Source organism: Peromyscus leucopus, chromosome 22 (assembly GCF_004664715.2).
Source record: "Peromyscus leucopus breed LL Stock chromosome 22, UCI_PerLeu_2.1, whole genome shotgun sequence".
Lineage (NCBI taxonomy): Eukaryota > Metazoa > Chordata > Mammalia > Rodentia > Cricetidae > Peromyscus > Peromyscus leucopus.
The window spans coordinates 49,274,789-49,298,306 of NC_051081.1; the positions used below are offsets into that span (position 1 = coordinate 49,274,789).

Below are 23,518 nucleotides of genomic sequence, written 5' to 3' on the forward strand. Positions count from 1 at the left end.
CCAGCAGGGTTGGAGTTGTCTAGAGCCAGCAGGGTTGGAGTCACAGCTTGCAGGACACAGGACAGCCCGAGCTTCCGTCCCCTTATCTTTGAACTAGGTCTTACTTTACTGTGTCACATCAAGGGAGCAAGAGCTGACCATCAAATCATTCTTTTTTTTCCTCCCAAACTGGACAGTGCTAGGTAATGTCAAACCACAAGGTAAACACAGAAAGTGTGTCCAAGTGACTTCAGGGCACAGGTTCTTCCAGGGTTTTATGGTTGTTTTCTCTATGATAAAATGAATGCCCAGTTGTGCAAATGTTTAAACCCACAGACACCTCAGAAGAGCACCCTGCCCCATCCAAACATACTGGTGAGTTCAGCAGGGAGAGCCACACGATGTCAAAATAAGTCAAGCCTCTGCCCTGTCACAGAAGAAAGGCTCTATCCTGCTCCTGGCTCGTTCCATAACAGTGGCTCAGAAAACTAATGTTCACCAAAGGCTAGACCCCAGGTCTTCCAACTCCCGGCATGCTGCCCTGCAGCCCCCAGAGGACACATGCTCATCACTGCTCTGGCCAGATGTGGTTGTGTTACTCCCTCAGTCTAGGTACACGTGGCAGTGAGGCCTCAAGGCACCTCTGGGTGCAGGACAGTGGACCACAGGCTGATAAGTGTGAGTAGCCCTCGATGATGTCACTGGGAGTTGTCCATGGGTGACTTCACAGCGGTCTATCACACGCACCTCCCCTTTGCCTTAGCTCTGTAGCTCAGCATTTTTCCAGGCCCTTCACTCAGGTCAGTGTGTGCTTTAGAAAAGCTAACGGCAGCCAGGAGCCAATGTGGGATAATGAGGGGTTTGGTTTTATGAGGAAGAATTACCTTTGTCCATGAAAAGGTGGTTTTCAGTTAAAATTATGTCATTGGGTGGCTCTCAGACTGGTGGCTCTCGGGCTCTTCATAAATGATGGCTACAGGGGTGGTTTCTTCCCCAGGAGGCCGGAGGAGAGCTGAGGCTGGAAACCGTTCCTGCTTGCTCCTGAAGTGCTGAGCCAACAGACTTCCCAAAGAGCATCCGGTCCCAGACCAGAGTCCTGCCCCGAGAACACAGTCCTTGAAGGGCTGACTGGAAAGATCTCACAGTCCTGGTGAGCCTCGGTTGTACTAAAAATGCAAGGCTAGCTGGGTAGGTAGCTCTGTGTGCGGCTGATGGCAGTGTTTATAGTTTGGCAGGAGCTGTAGTCTCCAACACAGCACTTAACAGCTGGCCATGGCTACAGATGTTCATTTTTTATTTCTAAATTATTTTCAAATTTCTTTACATTTGTTTATTTATTCATTCATTCGTTCATTCATTCATTTTGTCAGGGGGGAAGGGTGAGTATACCTTGGTATAGCGTGGTATGCAGTCACCCTTGCAGAACAAATTGTAGGAGTGAGTTCTTGCCTTTCACATGTGTGTCCTGGGTATTAAACTTAGATGGTCAGGCTGATGCGTCTGCCTGCCTGCATGTACATAGATACAAGCACATGCACACACAAACACACACTAAAATAAATTTTAAAAAATGCCAGGCATAGTGGTGCACAACTTTAATCCCAGCATTCAGGAGACAGAGGTAGGTAGAGTTCTGTAAATTCCATTTTAGACTGGACTACAAAGCAAGTTCCAGGACAGCCAGGGCTACATAGCGAAACCTTGTCTTGAAAAACAAAACAACAGAAAAGAATAAACAAAAACTGGGCAGTGTGGCCTAGTTGGCAGAGTGCCTGTCTAGCATGCACAAAGCTCGGGGTTCAATCCCCAGTCCCATATAAACTGGGCTTGCCTACAATCCCAGCACTAGCAAGAGAATTATGAAGTCAGAAGAATTAGGTCATCCTCAGCTAGTTTGAGACTAGCCTGGGATATAAAAGGTTATATTTTAAAAAGCAAACAGGAAAAAAACACAACAAAACAAACAAACAAACAAACAAAACACCCAATCCTGATGCACCTAAAATGGCTATTATGTTTCCTATGTCTATCTTCTAACAGACATTTAGTAACAATGGCGGCGGCAGCCCACAGAGCAATGAAAGCAGCATTTTATTTCAGAGAAGCAGAAAGGAACTAAGTAACCACTCGAAGTGTGTGTAAACACTTGTCAAAGATAGGAAGGGATCCCTGGCTCCGTAAGTTTCATTGTAGCAATGAAGTATCCAAATTCACCCCAGGCCTGGAGGAGGCCGTTCATCTGGTTACTAAAATAAAGATAATGCCTCTCCCAGTACAGGTCTTTGGTGCCAGCAATCAGATGGGAGGTAGTGGTAGGCGGATCTGTGAGTTTGAGGCCTGCCTGGTCTGCATAGAGTTCTAGGGTATCCACGGCTACACAGGGAGACCTCGTCTCAAAAATAATAATACAAAAAAAATGTTAAAGACTTAATAAAGCAGGGCATGGTGGTATGTGTTTGTAATCCCACATGAGAAGAGGCTGAGAGAGGAGAATTGTCGCAAGTTCCAAGTCATCCAGGATATATACATTTCTACCTCCCTTCACTAGATACCATGTCTTCCCTTGGCTATAGAATCATTTGCAGGTGTCATCCTTGTTGGCTATTTGGAGTATTCCTAATGTTTGGTTATTATAAATAATACCTTCATGTAGCACTTTTTAAACGTATTTTATGTGCACTGGTGTGTCAAATCCCCTGGAACTGGAGTTACAGACAGTTATGAGCTGCCACATGGGTGCTGGGAATTGAACCTGGGTCCTCTGGAAAAGCAGCCAGTGCTTTTAGCAGCTGAGCCATCTCTCCAGCCCCCATACAGCCCTTTTTAATGTATAAAATTCCATATGCCTTTCAGGCCAGGCATGGTAGTGCACACCTGTAATGCTTGCACTTGGGTGGTAGAGGCAGGAGATAAGAGTTAGTCTGGGCTACATAGTAATGCCCTGTCTCCAAAAACTAAAGATAACAAGAGTTAAGAGTCTGGGCTACATAGTAATACCCTGTCTCCAAAAACTAAAGGTAACAAGAGTTAAGAGTCTGGGCTACATAGTAATACCCTGTCTCCAAAAACTGAAGGTAACAAGCCTAGAGGGTATTCCTTAGGACAGAGTCCTAAAGTGAGCTTGAGCTGGCAAGAGGACTCAGAGTTCAAAAGTCTTATCCTACAAACAGCATACGAACAGGGCCACCGGATGGAGGGACATGCGTCTTTTAGCCCCTTGATACCCCCTGAATGTAGTCACTGAACATTCTCTCCTGGATATACCCCAGAGAACCATTGTCACAGCTCAACAACCTCAGCAAATACATTTTTTAAAATGTATTCATTCTTTTTGTTTTGTTTTCTTTTGATTTTTGAGATAAGATCTCAGCATGTAGCTCTTATTACATGGATCCTCCTACCTCTGCCTTCTTAGTGCTGGGATTAAAGTCATATGCCATCACACTGGCCTCATTCATTTTTTTAAATGTATCATTGTGTGTCTGTAGGTGGGTGTGTGCATGTGAGTGCAGGTACCCATGGAGGCCAGAAGAGGGTGTTAGATCCACAGGAGCTGGAGTTACAGGTGGTGGTACGCCACCGGATCTGAGTGCTGGGAACCATGCTCAGGTCCTTTGCAAGAGCAATACATACTCTTAACCATGGAACTGACTCTGCAGCTCCAAGCAAATGTGTTTTTTGATATGAACCACCCATGCCTTCTCCCTCCTTTCCTACTGCTCTGTGCCTGGCCAGAAGCATCTCTGAGTATTATTCTTTTGTTGGGACCAAAGCCATGGCTACTGTTACAAAGGACACTGGCAGCTAGTCTCCAAGAACCACAGATGTTGGTGTGCAGCACAGGCCTGGGTTGAAGCAGATATGTTCTGGAAGGAGATGTGGGAGATGGGGTGCAAACCCAGGAGATGAAAGAGGAAGGTAGCCTGAGACTTGTTAGCCAAGCCAGGATACTGCAAACACCGGATCAGGATCTACACCCCACTTCAATGTCTTCTGGGACCTATGTCTACCTTTGGTCATTCTATGTAGAATGGGATGTGAAGGCTAAGGGTTGCCATCTCTGCATTTTCCCAAGAGCTTGGTGGGTGGAGGGAAGAGAGAACATTGCCATCCAAGAACAGTGCTATCATCTCACCCCGTGGGATAATGATGGCAGCATACCCATCTACATGCCAAGCTCCAACTCATCAGAGAAGCAGAGACCAGGCAAGATGGGTATGGCCAAGAGCATGCAATCCCAAGGTAGCCAGAGACAGAGTTCCCCAAGAACCCTATCCTGGGCTCTGTGACTTTGAGATGAGGTCTGTGTTGATCCTCAAAGACCTAACGGCAAGGTCTCCCCAGTGAGGGCCATGGCACCCTGTAGATACGGAGGCAGGTACAAGGAAGGGTAGGAAGGGAGGGAACAGATGGGAGTTGAGCTGATAACTGGGCCAAGGCCAAGTCCCACCAACAACCCTGCAAGGTAATAGTGGGGTCCCAGACTCAGAGAGGTGCAAAGACTCTCCTGAGCCCCACTGCAAGCCATGCCAAACTCACCTTGGTGCTTCCTGGGCACCAGTGCCGGGCCAGGAGCCGTAGTTCAGGAAGGGCGGGACAGTGGGTACTGCCTGCAATAAGGCAAGGCATTGTCTGTAGATCATAAGCTGGACTCACAGCTGCCCTGCTTGTTATTATCATCACGCCCATCAGCTCTAAACAATGGCACTGATAAAAGAGCCCTCCCTGAGATGCTCCTTTGTTCTACACAATGGCTGTGGTTATGAGTTTTAATGGTGTGCATGGAACTTCACATTTGCATGACTTATGCTCTTATAGAGGATTCCGCACCGAAATTAATGTGGAGAACTTCCAGTTCCGCTGCCAGGCCCTGATTCACAGGTTTTGCCCTCTGTGTCCATTTGAGAATGAGTTTCTCATGGGCTCTAGTCTTTGAGCGAGCTGACCACACTCATCCTGGCTCACCCAGGATGACTCTTCTAGATTTAGCACTGACGGATTCTAAGTGTCAGCCACTCCACCTTGGAGCCCGGTCCCTGGACAGCCCATGGCTTCAGCTGTCATGACATTTGAAAAGAATGATGCTATTACAGGCATTATGAACACAAAGAAACGGAGTTAGTTTTGCCTGCTACAGGACTTGGCCTATCACAAGCCTTTCAGGCAGGCCCAGCCCAGTTGAATAGTGAGGTATGGCCCTGAGCGAGGCAGAGATAAGAAGAGACCTTTGATATTGGGCTGTGTGCCCAGTTTTGAGACACTGCAAATAAGTGTGCTGTAGCTGCCTCCTGGACTGTTGGAGGAGCCATCTTCAGAGCCAGAGCCTGACCCTGACGTGGCAGGCATTCATGGGCCATCCCCCTGAGGAGTTGTAAATGATTTTGTCCATCCCCAGTCAACCTGTCCCTTCCTCCATGGAGGTAACCGCCTGTTCACTTCTCACCTGCAGACCCCTGGGTCCCACCAAGAACGGCTATAATGAAGAAGGCCACCTGCCTACAGATGCCTGCTGCCTGTGAAGAGTGGAGGGGTGTGGGAGAGGGGAGTCCCAGGACAAGTTGGGATAGGACATTGGTAGGAACAGGGGATCATCACTCTGGAAAGGAGAGAAAGATCTAGGCGAGGAATGAGACTGGAGACAGTGAGTCTTTTTTCTTTAAAAAAAAAAAAAAAGTAACTGTTATTTTCATGTATATGCATGTGTGTGTGCGCCTACATGAGTTTATGTGTGCTACATATGGAGATGCTCATGGAGGCCAGAGGACATTAGGTCCTCTGGAATGAATGACAGATGGGTGTGAGCCTCTATGTGGGTGCTGGGAACTGAACCTGGATCCTCTGCAGAAGTAAAGCTCGTAAGTGTCCAGCTGTTTCTCCAGCTCGGAAGCACTGAGTTTTCGATGGTATAAAAAGACCCCACCCTTTCAGTGTCTGAGAAAGAAGCCGGGGAAAGCCAGGGATTGTTTGGATTTTCATAGCTCAAGGCAACACGTAAAGTCCCCGGGGGACTCATTGAAATTCATTAGGAAGCCTAGGGGAACTGGCTAGAAAGATTTGAATGTGACTTAGGGGAAGGGCAGAGCCTGTCCTCAGCCTGCTGGCTCTCGGGCTCACTTCCAGGGGACAGCCCTATTCTGTTCCTGGATTTTCTCCGTCTCCTCTAAGTGGTTCAAGCTCCCTCCCAGAAGTGCTGCCTGTGAGCCCAATTCCTACTGGCCAGCCCAGGACCTGTGGGAAGCTCACTCCCTTCCAGCCCAGGGGCTAGCCTCTCTCTACAATCATGAGGGTTTCCTGCTCACCCCTCCACCCAGCGGTCTGCATGGGCCCTGGGTAATCCAGGGCGAAGAGATTTTGTGTCTTCATTTGGTGGCTCTCTTGCCTTCCACACTCACTAGGTCTGATGGGAACAAGTTGAGGCCATGACAAAGGAGGCTGGAGTCGAGGCTGCTCCTCACACAGACCACAGCCAACAACCCTCTCCCAAAGGAGAGTTGGGGATGGGTTTCTGTACCTTTAAGACTATGCCCTGAGCCCTTTCAATTCACCCCAGTTTTGTTTAAACTTCTCTAAGTTCAGCTCATCTTCTCTTATTTCTGGTGTTTTTGTTTTGTTTTTCTAGACAGGGTTTCTCTGTGTAGCTTTGGAGCCTGTCCTGGAACTCACTCTGTAGACCAGGCTGGCCTCGAACTCACAGAGATCTGCCTGCCTCTGCCTCCCGAGTGCTACGATTAAAGGTGTGCGCCACCACTGTCGGGCTTCTCTGTTCTTTCTGATGTCGCTGCCTTTGGGTCCCTATAACCACTGTCCTGGTGACTGGCACACAGAGTAGGAGCCTGAGGCTAGACCTCCCCTCTGAACATGAACTACTCAAGACTAGGGACTTCAGCCGGGGCGGTGGTGGCGCACGCCTTTAATCCCAGCACTCGGGAGGCAGAGACAGGCGGATCTGTGTGAGTTCGAGGCCAGCCTGGGTTCCAGAGTGAGTTCCAGAAAAGGTGCAAAGCTACACAAAGAAACCCTGTCTTGGAAAAAAAAAAAAGAATGAGGACTTCTGGAGTTGGTGACCTGGCTCTGTAGGGTAGGGCGCCTGCCACCAACCAACACTGACAGCCTGAGTTTGATCCCTGGGACCCACATGGTAGGAGAGACCCCACTGCTCCGGGTTGTCCTCTGTGCACTCCCCACAACAACAATAATAAATAAACTTACAGTTTTGAAAAATGAATGGACAGTTCCTTGGGCTCATCACTTTTCTTTTTGTTTTAGTGGTACACCTTTTTTTTTTAATTTTAATTTATTTTTTAATTACACTCATGATAATCTTTAATTACACTCATGATATTAATTACATTTGTGGTATTCATTGATTACATTTGCAGTATTCATTTAATGACTACATTTATGATATTTATTAATTGCAGTAATTGTATTGATTTATTGCATTCATGATATTATGTCCTGATACTACTGTCCGTTTGTGGGGCTTTTCCATCACACAAAACAGAAACACTGTACTTAGGAAATCATTGCTCTATATTCCTTTCTTCCCCACCTTGAGATAACATCTAATCTTTCTATCTCTATGAATTTGTATATTCTATATATTTCATGTAATACAATTCTATAGTATTTGTCCTTTTTTAATGTAAAAACATTTTATGTACAACTGCAGGAGAAATAATACACAGATAGCTTGAACATTAAAAACAGGTTATAATTCTAAAGTCCAGGGTTATGTGAAACTGGAAAATATTTTCTTTGTAGAAAATAGTAAAAATGATAACACTTACCAATAAGCCCTTTTAAGCCAAATAATAGCTGAATTACACTTATAAATATTGATTAGATTGTGTGATACAGAAGAGACCTATCTTCATCTATGAAAGCTATGTTTTACTTAACTTGTGTAAGTGGGATTCCTATTCATCTTCCCCTTGACTGTTTGATTTATGGCAGACATTTATCTATAGGCCAATTCATAATCAAAAAAGATTTTGGGCTCATCTCTTTCTTCTTGGAGCCTGTTAGGGTCCTGGCACAGAACTGCAGAGGAATGGAGATAGTATTGAGTCTCGTTGTCCAGTCACGCCCCTCCCCTGCTCCTGCTCGGCTCCGCTAGTTCAGGTGTGCTCTTGCTCGAAGCCCCTCAAGGTATTGTTGGCTGTGACTTGCCAGGAATGCATACTGTCTCCAGGAAGAGCACTAACCTTCCGGAAGCCTCCATTGTGCAAGGGCCATCCGGGCACTGTTACCTGCCACAGAAGGAAAGGGACTTCCCAGAGGTGGGGCCCAGGTGGGTGTGGCTCCTGCAAAAAAATGGACCGGGGCAAAACCCAGCAGAGATGTTGTGCCTTGTGGGCTCCACCAGGCACTTGGGAGAAAATAAAGAGCAAAGATGCCGTTTTCCTTATTGATCAGAGGCTGGGCCTTCTGTTGGTCCTTGGCAGACCCTCAGGAATGTGTCCCTCATATCCTGGAGGAGCTCAAAAGACATACAGAATGAGCGCATCACCCAAAGATGACGACTCAGGTTCTGTGTCCTTAATTCCAGAGAACTCACTGAGTGAGGGAGGAAGTCTTAGCAGCCAATGGCTCACACAGAAGCCACAGATGTCTTTTTAAGTAAACTCTAGTTTTGTTGTTTACACTGACTGTGTTTGTGTGTGTGGCTTTTACACACGATTGCCACAGTGCACATGGAGGTTCTCTCCTTCCATCATGTGGGTTCAGGGATTAACTCACGCTTCGTGACAAGCTCCTGTAGCCACTGGGCCACCGTGACAGCCTTGTTTGTTTATTTGTATGTGTGTGTGTGTGTAGGGGGGTTGTTTGTATTTTTACTGCTTTTTTTTTTTTTTTTTTGGTTTTTCGAGACAGGGTTTCTCTGTGTAGCTTTGCGCCTTTCCTGGGACTCACTTGGTAGCCCAGGCTGGCCTCGAACTCACAGAGATCCTCCTGGCTCTGCCTCCCGAGTGCTGGGATTAAAGGCGTGTGCCACCACCGCCCGGCATATTTTTACTGCTTTGTTTTGCTTTTGAGACAAGGTCTCTATGCAGTTGAGGATGGCCTTGAATTTATGATTCTCTTGCCCTTACCTCCCAAATGCTGGGATAACAGACACACCACCATGTCTGGTTATACGTAATGCTGGGATTAAATTCAGGGCTTCATGCATGTTAGGTCAGTACCGACTGACTGAGCTACAGCCTCAGATAGCCCCGGTTACAAGAGACAGTGACTTCTGTGGGTCAGGTTGAGGGTTAGAAACTGGATTTAGAGTCAGAAGTAAATTATGGTTCTGGTTGGGGATTTAGCTCAGTGGTAGAGCGCTTGCTTAGCAAGCGCAAGGCCCTGGGTTCGATCCTCAGTTCAAAAAAAAAGAAAAGAAAAAAATTATGGTTCTGATCTGAAACAGGGAGCGGAGGGGCAGGGACAGGAAGGATGCGGCAGGAAATTGAAGGTACCCATCTCCTATGACTGCTGGGCTGAAGACACAAGGCCTTTGGGACAGTGTCTAGGCCATGAGACTAAGAGGGTGATGGAGCACACTCCAAAGAGTGGGTCGAAGTGACTGTGAACTATAAAGCCTCCAGTGGTGGGTTTTACATAAACAAGTTACAGCCAGTTCTCATACCACTCCACATGAAAGGTGCCATGTCTTAGTGCCGCTTGGCCATAAGTACTGGCATCCAGACTTCAGCCCACTAACTGGCAAGGGTATGGGAAGCAAAGGATTGCCAGGTACCAATATGGCACTAAAATGGACCTCAGGACAGGGTTTACTTCACTGCCGTGTCCTGTGTAGCTCCTGACCTGCCCCTGAGCTCTCCGGGGCTCTGGAAAGTCCTGTTTCCATTTTTCCATACTAGGTTTGCTGTCTGCTCCCGTCCCAGGAAGCTCTACCAGGGCTGGGTGAGGTGGGGCCTTGATGTAACTTCAGTCTTTATGATAAAAGTACCCTGAGACTTACACACACACACACACACACACACACACACAGGATCTGACGCTTAGAAGAGATCCTTTGGAGGAAAGCCACCGTCTCTGATGATGCCACCATTGCTCAGAGCAAGGAGGGACTCCCTGGAAGCTGCCTTCCCTGCCTTGGGCACATCATTTGGATTATCAGCAGAGGCGGCACACTTTCTGCCTCGCAGGGAGGGTTAGCTTTTGAGAGACACTTAACACAATTCCAGGGCAAGTCGAGCATCGGTGAGTAATAGCAATGCAACATTATGTTTGGTCAAATATCCAGATGTCATGTGATTGCCCCGTGAGGGCTTCCCCATTGCCCAGGTATCTTGAATTGTGCTTGGTATCTTGAATTGTGCACCTTCAGCCGGACTGGGGCTCATTTCTTTATGGGGTCAAATACCAAGACCTTCACTCCAGTCTGCTCTTTTTCTAGAAGGCAGAATGTGACTAGGGATACAGATTCTTCTTTTCCTTCTTCGACAGTTTTAGCTTGAAGCCAGGTATGGTGGCCTCCACTTTTAATCCCAGCAGAGGCATACTGACCTCTGTGAGTTCAAGCAACCCCGTCTACACAGTAAATTCCAGGCCAGCCAGGGCCACACAGTGAGACCGTGTCTAAAACTAAACAAAGGTGAACCAATGAATGCATGAAAGCTGTCTTGACTTTGCCAATACCAAGTAAATGGATTCATACACAGTTGCAAGTCATTCTTTGTTGGTATTTAATTCTCTCCCAATAAGGGCTCCTCTTTATTTATTTATTTATTTTGGTTTTTCAAGACAGGGTTTCTCTCTGTAGCCTGGCAAGGGCTCCTCTTTAAATCGGTGACTACTATAGATACTTGGGAGATGGAGGCAGTAGATGTTCAAGGTCAGACTCTGCTACACATGGGCCTGAGCTTCATGAGATGCTGTCTTAAAAAAAAATCTAGGGCGGTGGTGGCGCACGCCTTTAATCCCAGCACTCAGGAGGTAGAGCCAGGTGGATCTCTGTGAGTTCGAGGCCAGCCTGGTCTACAGAGTAAGTTCCAAGAAAGGCACCAAAACTACACAGAGAAACCCTGTCTCGAAAAACAAAACAAAACAAACAAACAAAAAACCCAAACAAACTAAAAACTCCTACATTGGGGTTGGGGATTTAGCTCAGTGGTAGAGTGCTTTCCTAGCAAGTGCAAGGCCCTGGGTTTGGTCCTCAGCTCTGGAAAAAAAAAAAATCTAGTTAGGCTTCTAAAAACTTCAGTGTGCATGGGCCTGAGTTCTCATTTGGCCCAACCATGCCCACTTATAGACCTGATCTCCAACCCCCAAGGAGGGGAGTGAGATCCAGGGCTTTACCATGGGCAAGGGCTGAGTCCCTAAGAAAGTCAGAGACAGCCCTAGAATGCAGGACAGCAACCCAGCAACCACTCACTCATTCTTCGGTGACTCTGCACCAAACATCTCATTCCATGTTGGGGCAACATCCGGGCATTGGGGGGGGTGGGCAATGGCAATGGAACTCAGGGCCTCAGATTGCCCCCAGGGGAAAAGGGGCGAGCCCTCTCGTGTGGAGTGGTAGCCTAGCCTTTGTTGATTTTCTCTTAAGGAAAATGGGAAAGGGAAGGGAGGAGCCGGATGGAGACAGGTTGACGAAAGTAATGCCACTCGCTTGACTAAGAACGGGTTTAGTCACCACGGGCCTATCTTCTTGAATGCAGGTTAGTAGCTGAGTCTTATGACTCAAGCATAGCTCTCTTCAGACCGGCTTTGGGGGCCTCTCCTAGCTGGAGCCTGTCCACCCCCAGCCAGCAGGGCCAGTACCCCAGGAAGTGGGTCCCTCCTCCCCTACCTTCCGTCCCCACCCTGACAAGTCAGCTGCATCATGAGGAAGGCCTCACCTCCCCAGGGGAAAGCACAGCGTTTGGGCAGGAGTTGGAATGTCTGGGTGGGTTGTGGGTTGTTGCCTACCACAGGCACAGGCAGCAGCTCAGGGTGTGAGCAGCTCACGTGGGATGGCATGGTTGGTCTCCTGCCTTCCGGATGAAGACCTGCTCTCCCCCTTCCAGTTAAGTTTTCCAGATCTAAAGCATCACAGAGACGAAGATCCCCCACCAAGTGCTTCAGGCTGTATGTTCTCTGATGGGTTCCAACAGTTAGTCTCATCCTTGGGGAAGAAAAGAGTGGGTAAGAGGGAGGGGATCCCACATCCTTCTGCTGTTCTTGTATTTGCAGAAGCCACACTTCAGGGACAGGCAGATCTTTTTTGTTTTGTTTTGTTTTTGTTTTTGGAGACAGGGTTTCTCTGTGTAGCTTTGGTGCCTGTCCTGGATCTCGCTCTGTAGGCCAGGCTGGCCTCAAACTCACAGAGATCCACCTGGCTCTGCCTCCTGAGTGCTGGGATTGAAGGCGTGAGTCACACCCCCACCCCCAGCAGATCATTCTTTCACTCATTCATGCACTCATTCAACAGATATTCAGGGACTGTGCCCCAAGTCTGGAAGTGGGCACTAAGAAGAGAGAGGACTTGTACAAAACTGCATAGCAACTTGGGTCAGAGATAGATCATGAATTCTCTTTGCAGAAAAGTGCCAGCGGCTTTTTTTTTTTTTTTTTTTTTTTTTAAGACAGGGTCTTACTATGTAGCTCTTGGTTGGTGTGGAGCTCTTTTCAGACTAGGCTGGTCTCAAACTTTTATTTATTTATTTTTGTTTTTGGAGACAGGGTTTCTCTGTAGTTTTGGTGCCTGTCCTGGTTCTCGGCTCTGTAGACCATGCTGGCCTCGAACTCACAGGGATTGGCCTGGCTCTGCCTCCTGAGTGCTGGGATTAAAGGCGTGGGTCATCACACCTGGCTAAAAAAAATGTGTAGCCCAGATTGGCCTCAAACTCCAGACACACCTGCCCCTGCCTCCTTCAGCAAATCCTACTGGCCTGCACCACAAGAACCGACTCAAACTTTCAGAGATCTAGCAGTGGTGGCACCCAGGAGGCAGAGGCAGACGGATCTCTGAGTTCAAGGCCAGCTTGGTCTACAGAGTTCCAGGGCTACACAGAGAAAAACCCTGTCTCAAAAACAAAAACAAACAAACAAAAAACCCTACAGACATCTGCCTGCCTTTGCCTCCAAATGCTAGGACTAAAGGCGTGTGTCACCAGGCCCTCCCTGATCAGGTCCTTGAAAAGCTAAGTCAAGCCAGGCAGTGGTGGTGCACACCTTTCATCCCAGGACACGCGAGGCAGAGGCAGAGGCAGGCAGATCTCCGTGAGATCGAGGCGAGTCTGGTCTTCAGAGTGAGCTCCAGGACAACCAAGGCTACACAGAGAAACCCTGATTTGAAAAATAAAATCAAGTCAAGCTATTTATTTATTGCTTTGTTTCTTCAAGTTAGTTGTTGCTGGTATCCTTTGCTGTATCTGGTCTGGGAGAGGGGTTTTAACTGAGAACAGATAAACCCTGAACAGCGTATACAAAGTAACAATGTGGAGTAGTATTTGTCTTTCCAATACTGAATATATAAGTAGCCGATCAGTCCACTCGCTCCCCATCCAGGTGACTTTGGGTGATACAAACTCACTGTCGAGACTTCCCAAAGCGTCTGAGTTGTAGCTAACCTGATCAGAATACCGATTTAACTCCGTCCAACAGAGAGTCACAGGGGCGGTGGGTGGCTCGGGACCCCACCACCTCTTCACTCGCCCCTCCCACGCCTCCGAGTAGAGCTGCGGCTTATCAGACAGAGGGCACGTTCCCGCACGCCACTGCGCCCACCCTCCAGCTTTTGGAAGATGCCCCCCTTAACTGCCGGCGCGCTCGCTAGCTCCACCGCCTGGACGTGCGTGCGTGCGTGCGTGCGGGGCCGTGAAGCAGGGGCAGCGCTCAGCGCCCGCCACGTCGACGTGGGCTGCCTTGCAGTCACCTCACAGCCCGTGCATCCGGCGAGCCCGCCTGCTGCCCCGCTAGGGAATCCCACGCGCAGCACTTTGACGACTAGACTTCCAGACCGGGGTCTCGACCCAGTGGCGGGAGAGCCGGAGGGAGAGGGCAGGCGCCCAGGCGCGTGTGCGCATGCGCCGGCCGGCCCGGCTGCCCAGAGGGCCCTGCGGCGTGCGGGCCGGCCGGCGGGGCCCGCGGCCTGGGTGCGCGTGCGCGGGCCCCGCCGCAGGGCGTGTCCGGCACGAGGCCCGGCGGAGGCGCGAGCGCGCGCAAGGGTGGGCGGGCACGCGCGGCGCCCCGCCCCCCGCTGACGCGCGCGGCCCGCGCCTCCGGGCTCCCGGGCGGGCGCCGGGGCCCCGGGTTGAGGCTGGGGCGGGGGACGGGGTGGTGCCGGTGGGTGGGTGGGTGGGGTAGGGAGGGGGGGAGAGGGTTGGCCACCGCGGAGCCCCGGCCCCTCCCCACTCCTCCCCTCCACCCCGTCCCTGCGCCTCCTCCCCGGCCGGAACCGATCGCGGCTGGTTTGAGCTGGTGCGTCTCCATGGCGACGCGCTCAGCGTATAAGTAGCGGCCGCGGCGCGCCGTCGGGCTTTGTCAGTCCCTGCAGCGGCCGCCGCCGTCCGTCCTTCCGCCCGCCCTCCCTGCCTGCCTCCCTCCCTCCCTCGCTCGGTCGGCAGCGGCAGCGGCAGCAGCACCTCGGCGCCACCTCGGGCCGGCGTCTGCCGCGGCGGGCTCGACCAGGCGGCTGACGGGGCGGCAGCGGCGGCGGCGGCGGCGGGCGGCCGGGCACCCTCCTCGGGGTTCGGCGGCGGCGGCGGCGGCGTCTCCATCTCCATGGGGCTGGCCAGCGGCGTCCGGGCGCTGTGAGGTGAGCGGGGCGCGGGAGGGGATGCTGCGGCCACGTGTCGCCGCCAGGCCCCGAGTGCGGGCGCCCGACCGGCGGCGGTGGCAGGGGACACGTGGCCCGGGGCCGGTGACCTTGCGAGCCGCCCGGAAGGCAGCCAGCCAGCCAGCCAGCCTCCCCTGGCTCTTGGGGTGCGAGCCCTCTCCTTCCCTCCCTGGTGTCGCCCACGGGAGCTCCCACCGCGTCGGCCCGGCCCGGCCCGGCGGTCCATCCACCATCCCGGAGCGAGGATGGATGGAGGGCGAGCCCCGCGGCAGGTGCAGGGCAGCGCGGCCGCCCTGCTGCTGCTGCTGCTGCTGCTGCTGCAGTTCGCCCAGCCGCTTTCTTTACTTTCGCTATGTGTGCAGAGCGGAGTCGCTGAGCCGATCTCGAAGTTGCTAGACCCTAAATTTAGTCCCGGAGTCACTGCCGAGGAGGAGTACCCGCCGGCTGTGACTTGGGAATTATTAGGGCTCCATGAATGACTTAGTGGTTTAGGAGAAGCAGCCTGGACTCCCGGGCTGTCCGGCGTGCACGTTTAGAAGCCCGGCTCAGGATCCTCAATAACTGGTTTGGTTTTTTTAATAAAAAAAAGTGTGAGGAACAGAGCCAGTCAGGGATGCCTGGGGGAGGACAAAGAATGCGGTGGTTTGTTTGATTCCAGTCTAAGACCGAGCAGAATTTGACTGGTGGAATTCTTTTTGTTTTAATTGGCTTGTATCTCTTCTAGCGTTAACCGCTTGTGCTAATTGAGTCAATTACCATTTAGCTACGCCCTGCCCAAAAGGTGTTCGGAATATTGTTCAGATTTTAACGTATTTTATTATTCAGAGAAGACGTTAAGAGATACAGAAAGGCAAAAGTTAAGTGTTAACGATTTAGCTACGCCCAGCCCAGAAGGTGTTCGCAACATTTTTCAGATTTTATGGACTTTATTATTCAGGTAAAACGTTAAGAGATACAGAAACGCTGAATAAAGTAAGTAGTATCTCAAAGATTTCCAGGTTTAAATACTTAAGACCTAAAATTAGAGTTACTCCCAGCGCCTAGTCATCAGTTGCAAATGGTATACACATGGGCAGACTTGAGTTGGCTGGCGCTGGTCTCTGGTCTTCATTTAGTGGTTTAGGCAACTAATGAAGTTGACAGTGCCAACAAGTCTCATTAAATGGAGGATTAAATCGCGTTTTACCGTGCATGGGTTTGGATTTATGGCAGGCTCGTCACCCTGGGCCTCTCATAGTGTCCCGTGCTAGAGCAAACTGTGGCTCCTAACCATTGCCCGGCCTCCGTGCCTGTGGGCTGCTGGCACTGAAGTGGGTCACACAGTGGGGAAAAAGAAAAGAATCCTTTATTTACCTGGCCACTCGACGGCGTCAGTTTCATAAGACCAAGACAGAAGCTTTTATTGTTGAGTGTGGTGATCTTATTGTTACTCATAAAGTTAGCCAAAAATCCTACCATATGGTTATTATCCATAACTAAGCGGAAGGCATTTGAGGACAGTTGGATTCCCAGAAGGTGTTCATTTGGTAGGCAATACAGACTCTAGGATACTGATTTCTGATAACAGTAACTTTAACCGGATACTATGTTGATTAATCTTTTTTTTTATGCCACTATGGCATGAAAGTTTCCTTGTGGAAATTATTGATGGATTATTTACTAAAAATCATTAAGCATAACGTAGCCCAGTGGGTAAAGAAAAGATGTCTACAGGCTGTGTGTGGTTACTGTACTGCCACATGAAGTTTCTGGAGAGCTGGAACGGCTCGGAAATAAAGCAGATCCGGAACATGTAATATTAATAAATGCCAGCCATGGGACTGTATGCAGATAATCTTCTGAAACCCACATGCTGTTTTCGAGGGAAGGGGGTTGAGATGTTCCTCATGTATGGAGCAAAGCTATGTCCAGTGTGGAATCTAGTGTGTTTGGGTCCTGCAGAGGTTTGGGGATTTGTGGGGCTCACCAAGGCGCTGGGATTCCAGCCCGCGCACCCCACTGATCTTCCTGTCCTGGGCACTTTATTCCGCCCGCTGACTCTGGTATGCTGTTGCAGTGGCTAACCTTTAATGGTAAGATTCCAAGGGAAGGAGCAACATCGTGTGTTTCTCCCTATCCATCAGAACGCTTCCACCGCTCCAAGGAGACAGCGTGCAGAGTTCCTGGGTAGCTTGCCTTGTGAGGAGCTGGCGATAGTCCAATTCCACCTCTAGGTTTTTTGTGTAAGTATTCAGTTGGTACTGTGGGTTTTGGTGAGAGTCACTGCTAAGGCTTTGAGTGGGGTCACCCTCACAGCTTATTCTATTTCAGGGCACATCGAGAATCATGAACAGCTTTAATAAGGAAGAGTTTGAGTGCCATATCCTTGATGAAGGCTTTACTGCCAAGGACATCCTGGACCAAAAAATTAATGAAGTTTCTTCCTCAGTGAGTACGGGAAGCCCACGTCCACAGCTAGGCTGAGTTCCTAGCGTGGTGGGAGTGAGCATGTCTTCATGTCTTGCCAAGAATCTAGAATCTCGTTGGCTGTGGATTGTCCAGTGGTGACGGCCATGCTGTGTCAGTGACTGCCAACAGGAATAGGATTTGATGAAGGGGGAAAGGAAAGGGGATTTCAGTGTGGCACACTGCAGCACTGTTAACGAGGTCCCTGTACCCCCTCTCAATCCAGGACGATAAGGATGCTTTTTATGTCGCGGACCTTGGGGACATTCTGAAGAAACACCTAAGATGGCGAAAAGCCCTTCCCCGGGTCACTCCCTTTTATGCTGTCAAAAGTAACGACAGCAGAGCCATAGTGAACACCCTCGCCGCCATTGGGACGGGTTTTGACTGTGCAAGCAAGGTGAGCCTGCTCTAACCCAGGGCAGCACGGTTGTGTGCCTTGGGTAGCAAGTGTTAATGGGCTGGGGTGCACATGACCTTTTCCTGTGCTTTTGTTTCTGAGACTCATTCGGTCTGAGAATAATCCAGCACCCGCCTTCTCTCTCTTTCAGACTGAAATACAGTTGGTGCAGGGGCTTGGGGTGCCTCCCGAGAGGATCATCTATGCAAATCCTTGTAAACAAGTGTCTCAAATCAAGTATGCTGCCAGTAATGGGGTCCAGATGATGACTTTTGACAGTGAGATTGAGTTGATGAAAGTGGCCAGAGCACATCCAAAGGCAAAGTGAGTCCTCTGAGAGCGAAGACTGTCCCCACTCCTGCGTTCATTCCTGCACATATAGAACTAGGCTAACCCCTGGGTTAGCCTCAAACCCACACTTGGGACAGGGCTCTCTAGTGTGGATGGACTACTTACTTGATGTCCTTCTGCCCATCTAGGTTGGTTTTGCGGATTGCCACTGATGATTCCAAAGCAGTTTGTCGCCTCAGTGTAAAGTTTGGGGCCACACTCAAAACCAGCAGGCTTCTCTTGGAACGGGCAAAAGAGCTAAATATTGATGTCGTTGGTGTCAGGTGAGACCTCAGTGACATAGTTACAGACTGAGACATTAAACAATGAATTCCGGTTTTATGGGCTGCTCTCCTTTTGAGAACTAGTGGAACAAGCAGCATCCTGTTCCTTTTGATTTCAGCTTCCATGTGGGGAGTGGATGTACTGATCCTGAGACCTTCGTGCAGGCCCTGTCGGATGCCCGCTGTGTCTTTGACATGGGAGTGAGTACCTGTGACTCATTTTATTAGTTAGTGGAGGGGCTGTCTGGAATAGTACTCTCAGTCTAGAATTCACCTTTTGTGAGAGCCTTTGCGGTGTGACAGATTTAAACCCATCTGCTGTGTGCATTTTTATGACTTGTTAGGAGCCTGGCAATCTGACTTGTGAATTTTCTTGCTCTAGACAGAAGTTGGTTTCAACATGTATCTGCTTGATATTGGTGGTGGCTTTCCTGGATCTGAGGATACAAAGCTTAAATTTGAAGAGGTAACTTATTTATTTACAACATTAGTAACCTACAGAGGTATAGCAACTTCCATTTTGGTGTAGTATAAAATCTAAATGTTTTTACTGATAGTCAAAGGGGCCAGACAGACATGAATGTAAATGACCTGGCATTGTGTTTCCAATGACTTATTTTTATTTTTGAGAGGGACTCATTTTGTAGTCAGGTTGGCCTGAACTTAGAATCCTCCTGCCTCAGCTATGCCATCATCCCTGGCTCCATTATACTTTTAATGTTCAGTTTCTTAGGAAACAAAGCCGTCTGGTGCTTGTGTTGCTGTTTGTACAATTGAGTGAGTCAGGCATAATGGGAGGGATTTTATCTTGTTTGCTAAACAGAATTACTTCGGCATTGGGCCCGTTTGGTGATTGATTTTGTACTATTGTTTAATAATAAAACAGTATCCATAGTGTCTTGAAAAGCTAGAGACAGGTCCTGAGAGGAGAGTGGGAAATGAAGTGGTATGTAGACTGTTTCCATGGAGATAAGATGTTACCCGACCACAGCCCTGCTGGTGCCAGCTCCCTTTAACACCTAGCAGTGGGATCTCTCTGGTCCGTGTGAACTGAGTAATGATTGGCCGCTCCCTTCTCTCACTTAGATCACCAGTGTGATCAACCCGGCTCTGGACAAGTACTTCCCACCAGACTCCGGAGTGAGAGTCATAGCTGAGCCGGGCAGATACTATGTCGCGTCAGCTTTCACACTAGCAGTCAACATCATTGCCAAGAAAGTGGTGTGGAAGGAGCAGACCGGCTCTGACGATGAGGATGAGTCAAATGAGCAAACCATCATGTACTATGTGAATGACGGAGTCTATGGATCATTCAACTGCATTCTTTACGATCATGCGCACGTCAAGGCCCTGCTGCCGAAGGTAAGTTTGCTTGCTCTCTGTAACAATGAGGGTGATGGACAGGATGCAGGGATATTCAGGAGCAATGTCTTCCTACAGAGACCCAAGCCAGATGAGAAGTATTACTCATCCAGCATCTGGGGACCAACATGTGATGGCCTTGATCGGATCGTCGAGCGCTGTAACCTGCCTGAAATGCATGTGGGTGACTGGATGCTCTTTGAGAACATGGGTGCATACACCGTTGCTGCTGCGTCTACTTTCAATGGGTTCCAAAGGCCTTCCATCTACTACGTGATGTCGAGGTCATTGTGGTGAGTGAGTTTGCGCAGACTTGTATTTCCCCCAAGCATGATCTCTGGGTTGTTGAGTGGTGGGACATATACCTACCATGAGCAGGTAACATGTCAAATGTCATGCATTCCATCCCTGGGTGCATGCTCCACCGTGGAGAAAAACACATGCTAGGCTGAGGAAGAGGAAAGAATCAGTTGAGGATTGGCCTTGACTGTAACAGGGCACCTTGGATTTTATTAAGCTTGGCTCTTATCTAATTGATACGAAATTGTTTTACTTTGAATTAAATGCAGACAAATGGAAGGGAATCCTCCAATAATACTAATGATCACATTTTTCCTAGGAAGGTTCTTAGAACTAAAAGCAGTTAGATTAATGTAACTAGTGTTCAAGTTAGCGTCTGTCACCGCGACTTCCCCATTAATGAAGCAGGACATTGAGTTGCTTCCCGCCTGGTGCTGTAGGGATGGGGCATGCCATCACTACAGTATTGAGGCTGCCCGTTGGAGGGACTTGGGTTTTGAATGTGCCACTTGTTTGTTTCCAGGCAACTCATGAAGCAGATCCAGAGCCATGGCTTCCCACCAGAAGTGGAGGAGCAGGATGTGGGCACGCTGCTGCCCTTGTCGTGTGCCCAGGAGAGTGGGATGGACCGGCACCCAGCAGCCTGTGCTTCTGCTAGTATCAATGTGTAGCTCTCACTGCAAGTTTAGCTTGAACTAAGGGATTTGGGGGACCATTTAACTTAATTACTGCTAGTTTTGAGGTCTTTGTAAGAGTAGAGGTTGCAACAGATGCAGAATGGAAGGCTAGGAGATGGGTCACACTTCCCTGTGTTCCTATGGAAACTTTGAATAGTTGTTTTATATGGATTTTTATTCACTTTTCAGACATGATACTAACGTGCCCCTCAGCTGCTGAGCAAGCATTTGTAGCTTGTGCATTTGGCAGAATGGGCCAAAAGCTGATGTTGTGACCCATTTTGAAAATAAACGATCTTGAAATAATTGGGCATCAGGGAATGTTTGCAAGTGTCCCTTAAAGAAGGCGCACACTTCCTGCACAGGCTGCTGTAGTCACAGCCGAGAAGGACAAGGTGGATGGGACAAGGCCACACCCTCTACACAGCATCCATCTGCTTAGTCAGCCCTGCATGTATGCACTGGGCTGTGAAGTTGGTGCCCAGAGCCTGTAGGTGAGGAATGTCATCTGCCCCGAGACCCGATGTCCTGGCCACATCCCAGGGAGGGCATCGGAGGCTTTTTGAACCTTGCCTGCAGAAACCCTGAATGTTCCCCAACCCTTGACTTCGCCTGCAGCACCACCTAGTAACAGCTGGAAGTATCTATCACACAGCACATGGCAGTCAACTTCCTGTAATAAATTCAACAGCAGCAACCACTGTGTTGTAAATCTTTACCTTGACCACTGACCTTTTATAATCTACTCAATTACACACCTGCTTCGCTCTGAAAAAGTCCTAAACTCTGGAAAACCTGTAGCTTAGGAGAGTCATAGCCTGTAATCCCAGCACTGGAGTTTTTGACCAGTGTGGGCTAACAGACCCTACCTCAGATAACCAACCAACCAGTTAGGTGTAGCCTGAGTAAAGCCACAGACCTGTGAGCATCTGGAGGGGAGGGCTGCCCAGGGTGGAAGCCCTCCACTCTGCTGTGGTGTTGTGCCTTCCGTGCATGTGAGCGGGAAATCCTGGCCCTCGAGCTGCCTTCCTCTTCAAGATCGCAACTACACATACATGACCTGCTTCCCCACGCTTAGGGCTAAAATGTGAACTTTCTTGGGAGCCATAAAGTTATGGCTGGAGTTGGAAGGAAAGAAATGCGGTGAAGCCACTGGTAGTTAAGGGTAAAGGTTCAGGTGGTTGGTCCCCATACCTCTAACCGCTGGGCCAGGAGGCTGGCTCATGTGGGGACTTGATTACAAAGGCCCCAGCCCGGGCTTGGGTTAGTGGTAGTTAGGATAAAATTAAGGTCTCTCCAGCTCATTTTCTTGACTACGGGAAACACTGAAGGCAAGGGACAAGGGGGGAGCAGCAGGGCTCATCTTCAGACGAAACTCCAGTCTATAAATGTGCAAGCCAGTGAGAGGTTCATGGGGAGAACAACTTGTATTTTGCTTGCTATGCAGCCCTAGCTGGCCTCTGAAGTACCACGTGGGTGCTTCATGCCTGGGGAGACCGGAAGAGAGCATCAGATCTAGAAATGGGAGTTACAGAACTTGGGTCCTCTGCAAGAGCAGCCAGCACACTTAACCACTGAGCCATCCCTCCAGCCCCTAGATACAGTTTTTTGAATGTTAGTTTTTGGCCTTTGAAGAAACATCCTCACCTGTCTGGCTGGCAAGGGCAGTTCCTCGGCCCTGGTGGAGTGGTAGCCTAGCATGCTCAAGGCTTTGGGTTCCTTCTTGCCATGGGAGAGGTTGGTAAACTCTGGAAGGCAGGCATGTTCACTCTTGATGGGATGTGAGGCAGCTTTGACCTAGCTTTGGATTTTCAAGACGGTTTCTCTGTAGCTTTGCACCTTTCCTGGAGCTCACTCTAGCCCAGGCTGGCCTCGAACTCAGAGATCTGCCTGCCTCTGCCTCCCAAGTGCTGGGATTAAAGGCGTGTGCCACCATTGCCCAGCAACCTAGTTCTTAAAATACTTTTTAACTTTATCAGGATCTGACGCTGACCTTGAATTTATCATCCTGCCTCAGTCTCATGGGTGAATGCTAAGATTCACATCCAGCTTATCTGAATTATTTTTTGACTAATGTATGTATATACATATATGCTTGTGTGGGTGTCTAAACACGTGTGTGCACACAAGTGTAGACTAGAGTCCGACCTCTGGTGTCTTCCTTGACCACTATTTTTAGAAGGGTAAAATATTTATGGTTACACATAGCTGAAGTCGATTAAACAATTTTAAAACAATGCTGTAGCTCTTCGGCTATAGTTGTGTGTGTGTGTGGCATATGTGTAGTGAGAGGGGTGTGTGCACACCTTGTATACATGCATGTGTGTAGTGAGAGGGGGGTATGCACACCTTGTATACATGCATGCATACATGCAGTGCCCAGAGGGGGATGTCAGGTGTCCTGTTTTATCACTCCATCCCTTGAGAAAGAACTCATTGAACCTGGAGCTGGGCTGTCTGCACACCACCCCCAGGGGGCCCCCTCTTTTTACCCCCACTCCCACACCTTACTGTTCCAGTATCTCACCAGACCTGGAGTTCACACGTGACTACTGGCTGGCCAGCAACCCCCCGGGATCCTGTCAGCACCTCTCCCACTCGGGGATCACAGGCTCCGGCCACCTGGATTTTTATGTGGGTGCTGGGATCAAACTCGGGGCCTCATGCTTGCAAGACAAGTGAGTGTTTTACTCACTGAGCCTCTCCCCAGCCCCTGAAACTTGCTCGGCCTCTCTGGCTCATTCCCTGCCCAAAGAGCAGCAGGCAGGGGCAGCCCGAAGCACCTCTGCTCTGGACCTCAGCCGGGATGGGCACCCCATTCCTGCCATGAACTGAGTTGAGCAGGGAGTTAGACAGACCCAGCTGGGGAGGCCCCATCGTGGCTAGCACAGAGTGCCTCTCTAGCTGCCTCATCTGCAGCCCGGGGAGCGATCCAGCGTGCCTCTGGACTTGCCACGGGCTGGACTTG

At 49.6% G+C, this 23,518-nt stretch overlaps 1 protein-coding gene and 1 non-coding gene across 2 annotated transcripts; both read left to right on the top strand.

Annotated features, from left to right (window-relative positions):
• The first annotated feature begins 15,941 nt into the window (after positions 1-15,941).
• Positions 15,942-16,077, top strand: LOC114698868. The gene has a single exon (XR_003735427.1). It is a non-coding gene; the product is annotated as a small nucleolar RNA SNORA42/SNORA80 family (small nucleolar RNA).
• An 805-nt stretch (positions 16,078-16,882) lies between these two features.
• Positions 16,883-21,247, top strand: Odc1 (ornithine decarboxylase 1). Its single transcript, XM_028877691.2, has 10 exons — positions 16,883-16,974; positions 17,063-17,179; positions 17,424-17,597; positions 17,749-17,921; positions 18,077-18,211; positions 18,331-18,412; positions 18,594-18,677; positions 19,298-19,573; positions 19,652-19,866; positions 20,397-21,247. The coding sequence occupies exons 2-10, from the start codon at positions 17,078-17,080 to the stop codon at positions 20,542-20,544; spliced, it is 1,389 nt and encodes a 462-aa protein (XP_028733524.1). The 5' UTR covers positions 16,883-16,974; positions 17,063-17,077; the 3' UTR covers positions 20,545-21,247.
• The last annotated feature ends 2,271 nt before the right edge of the window (positions 21,248-23,518 follow it).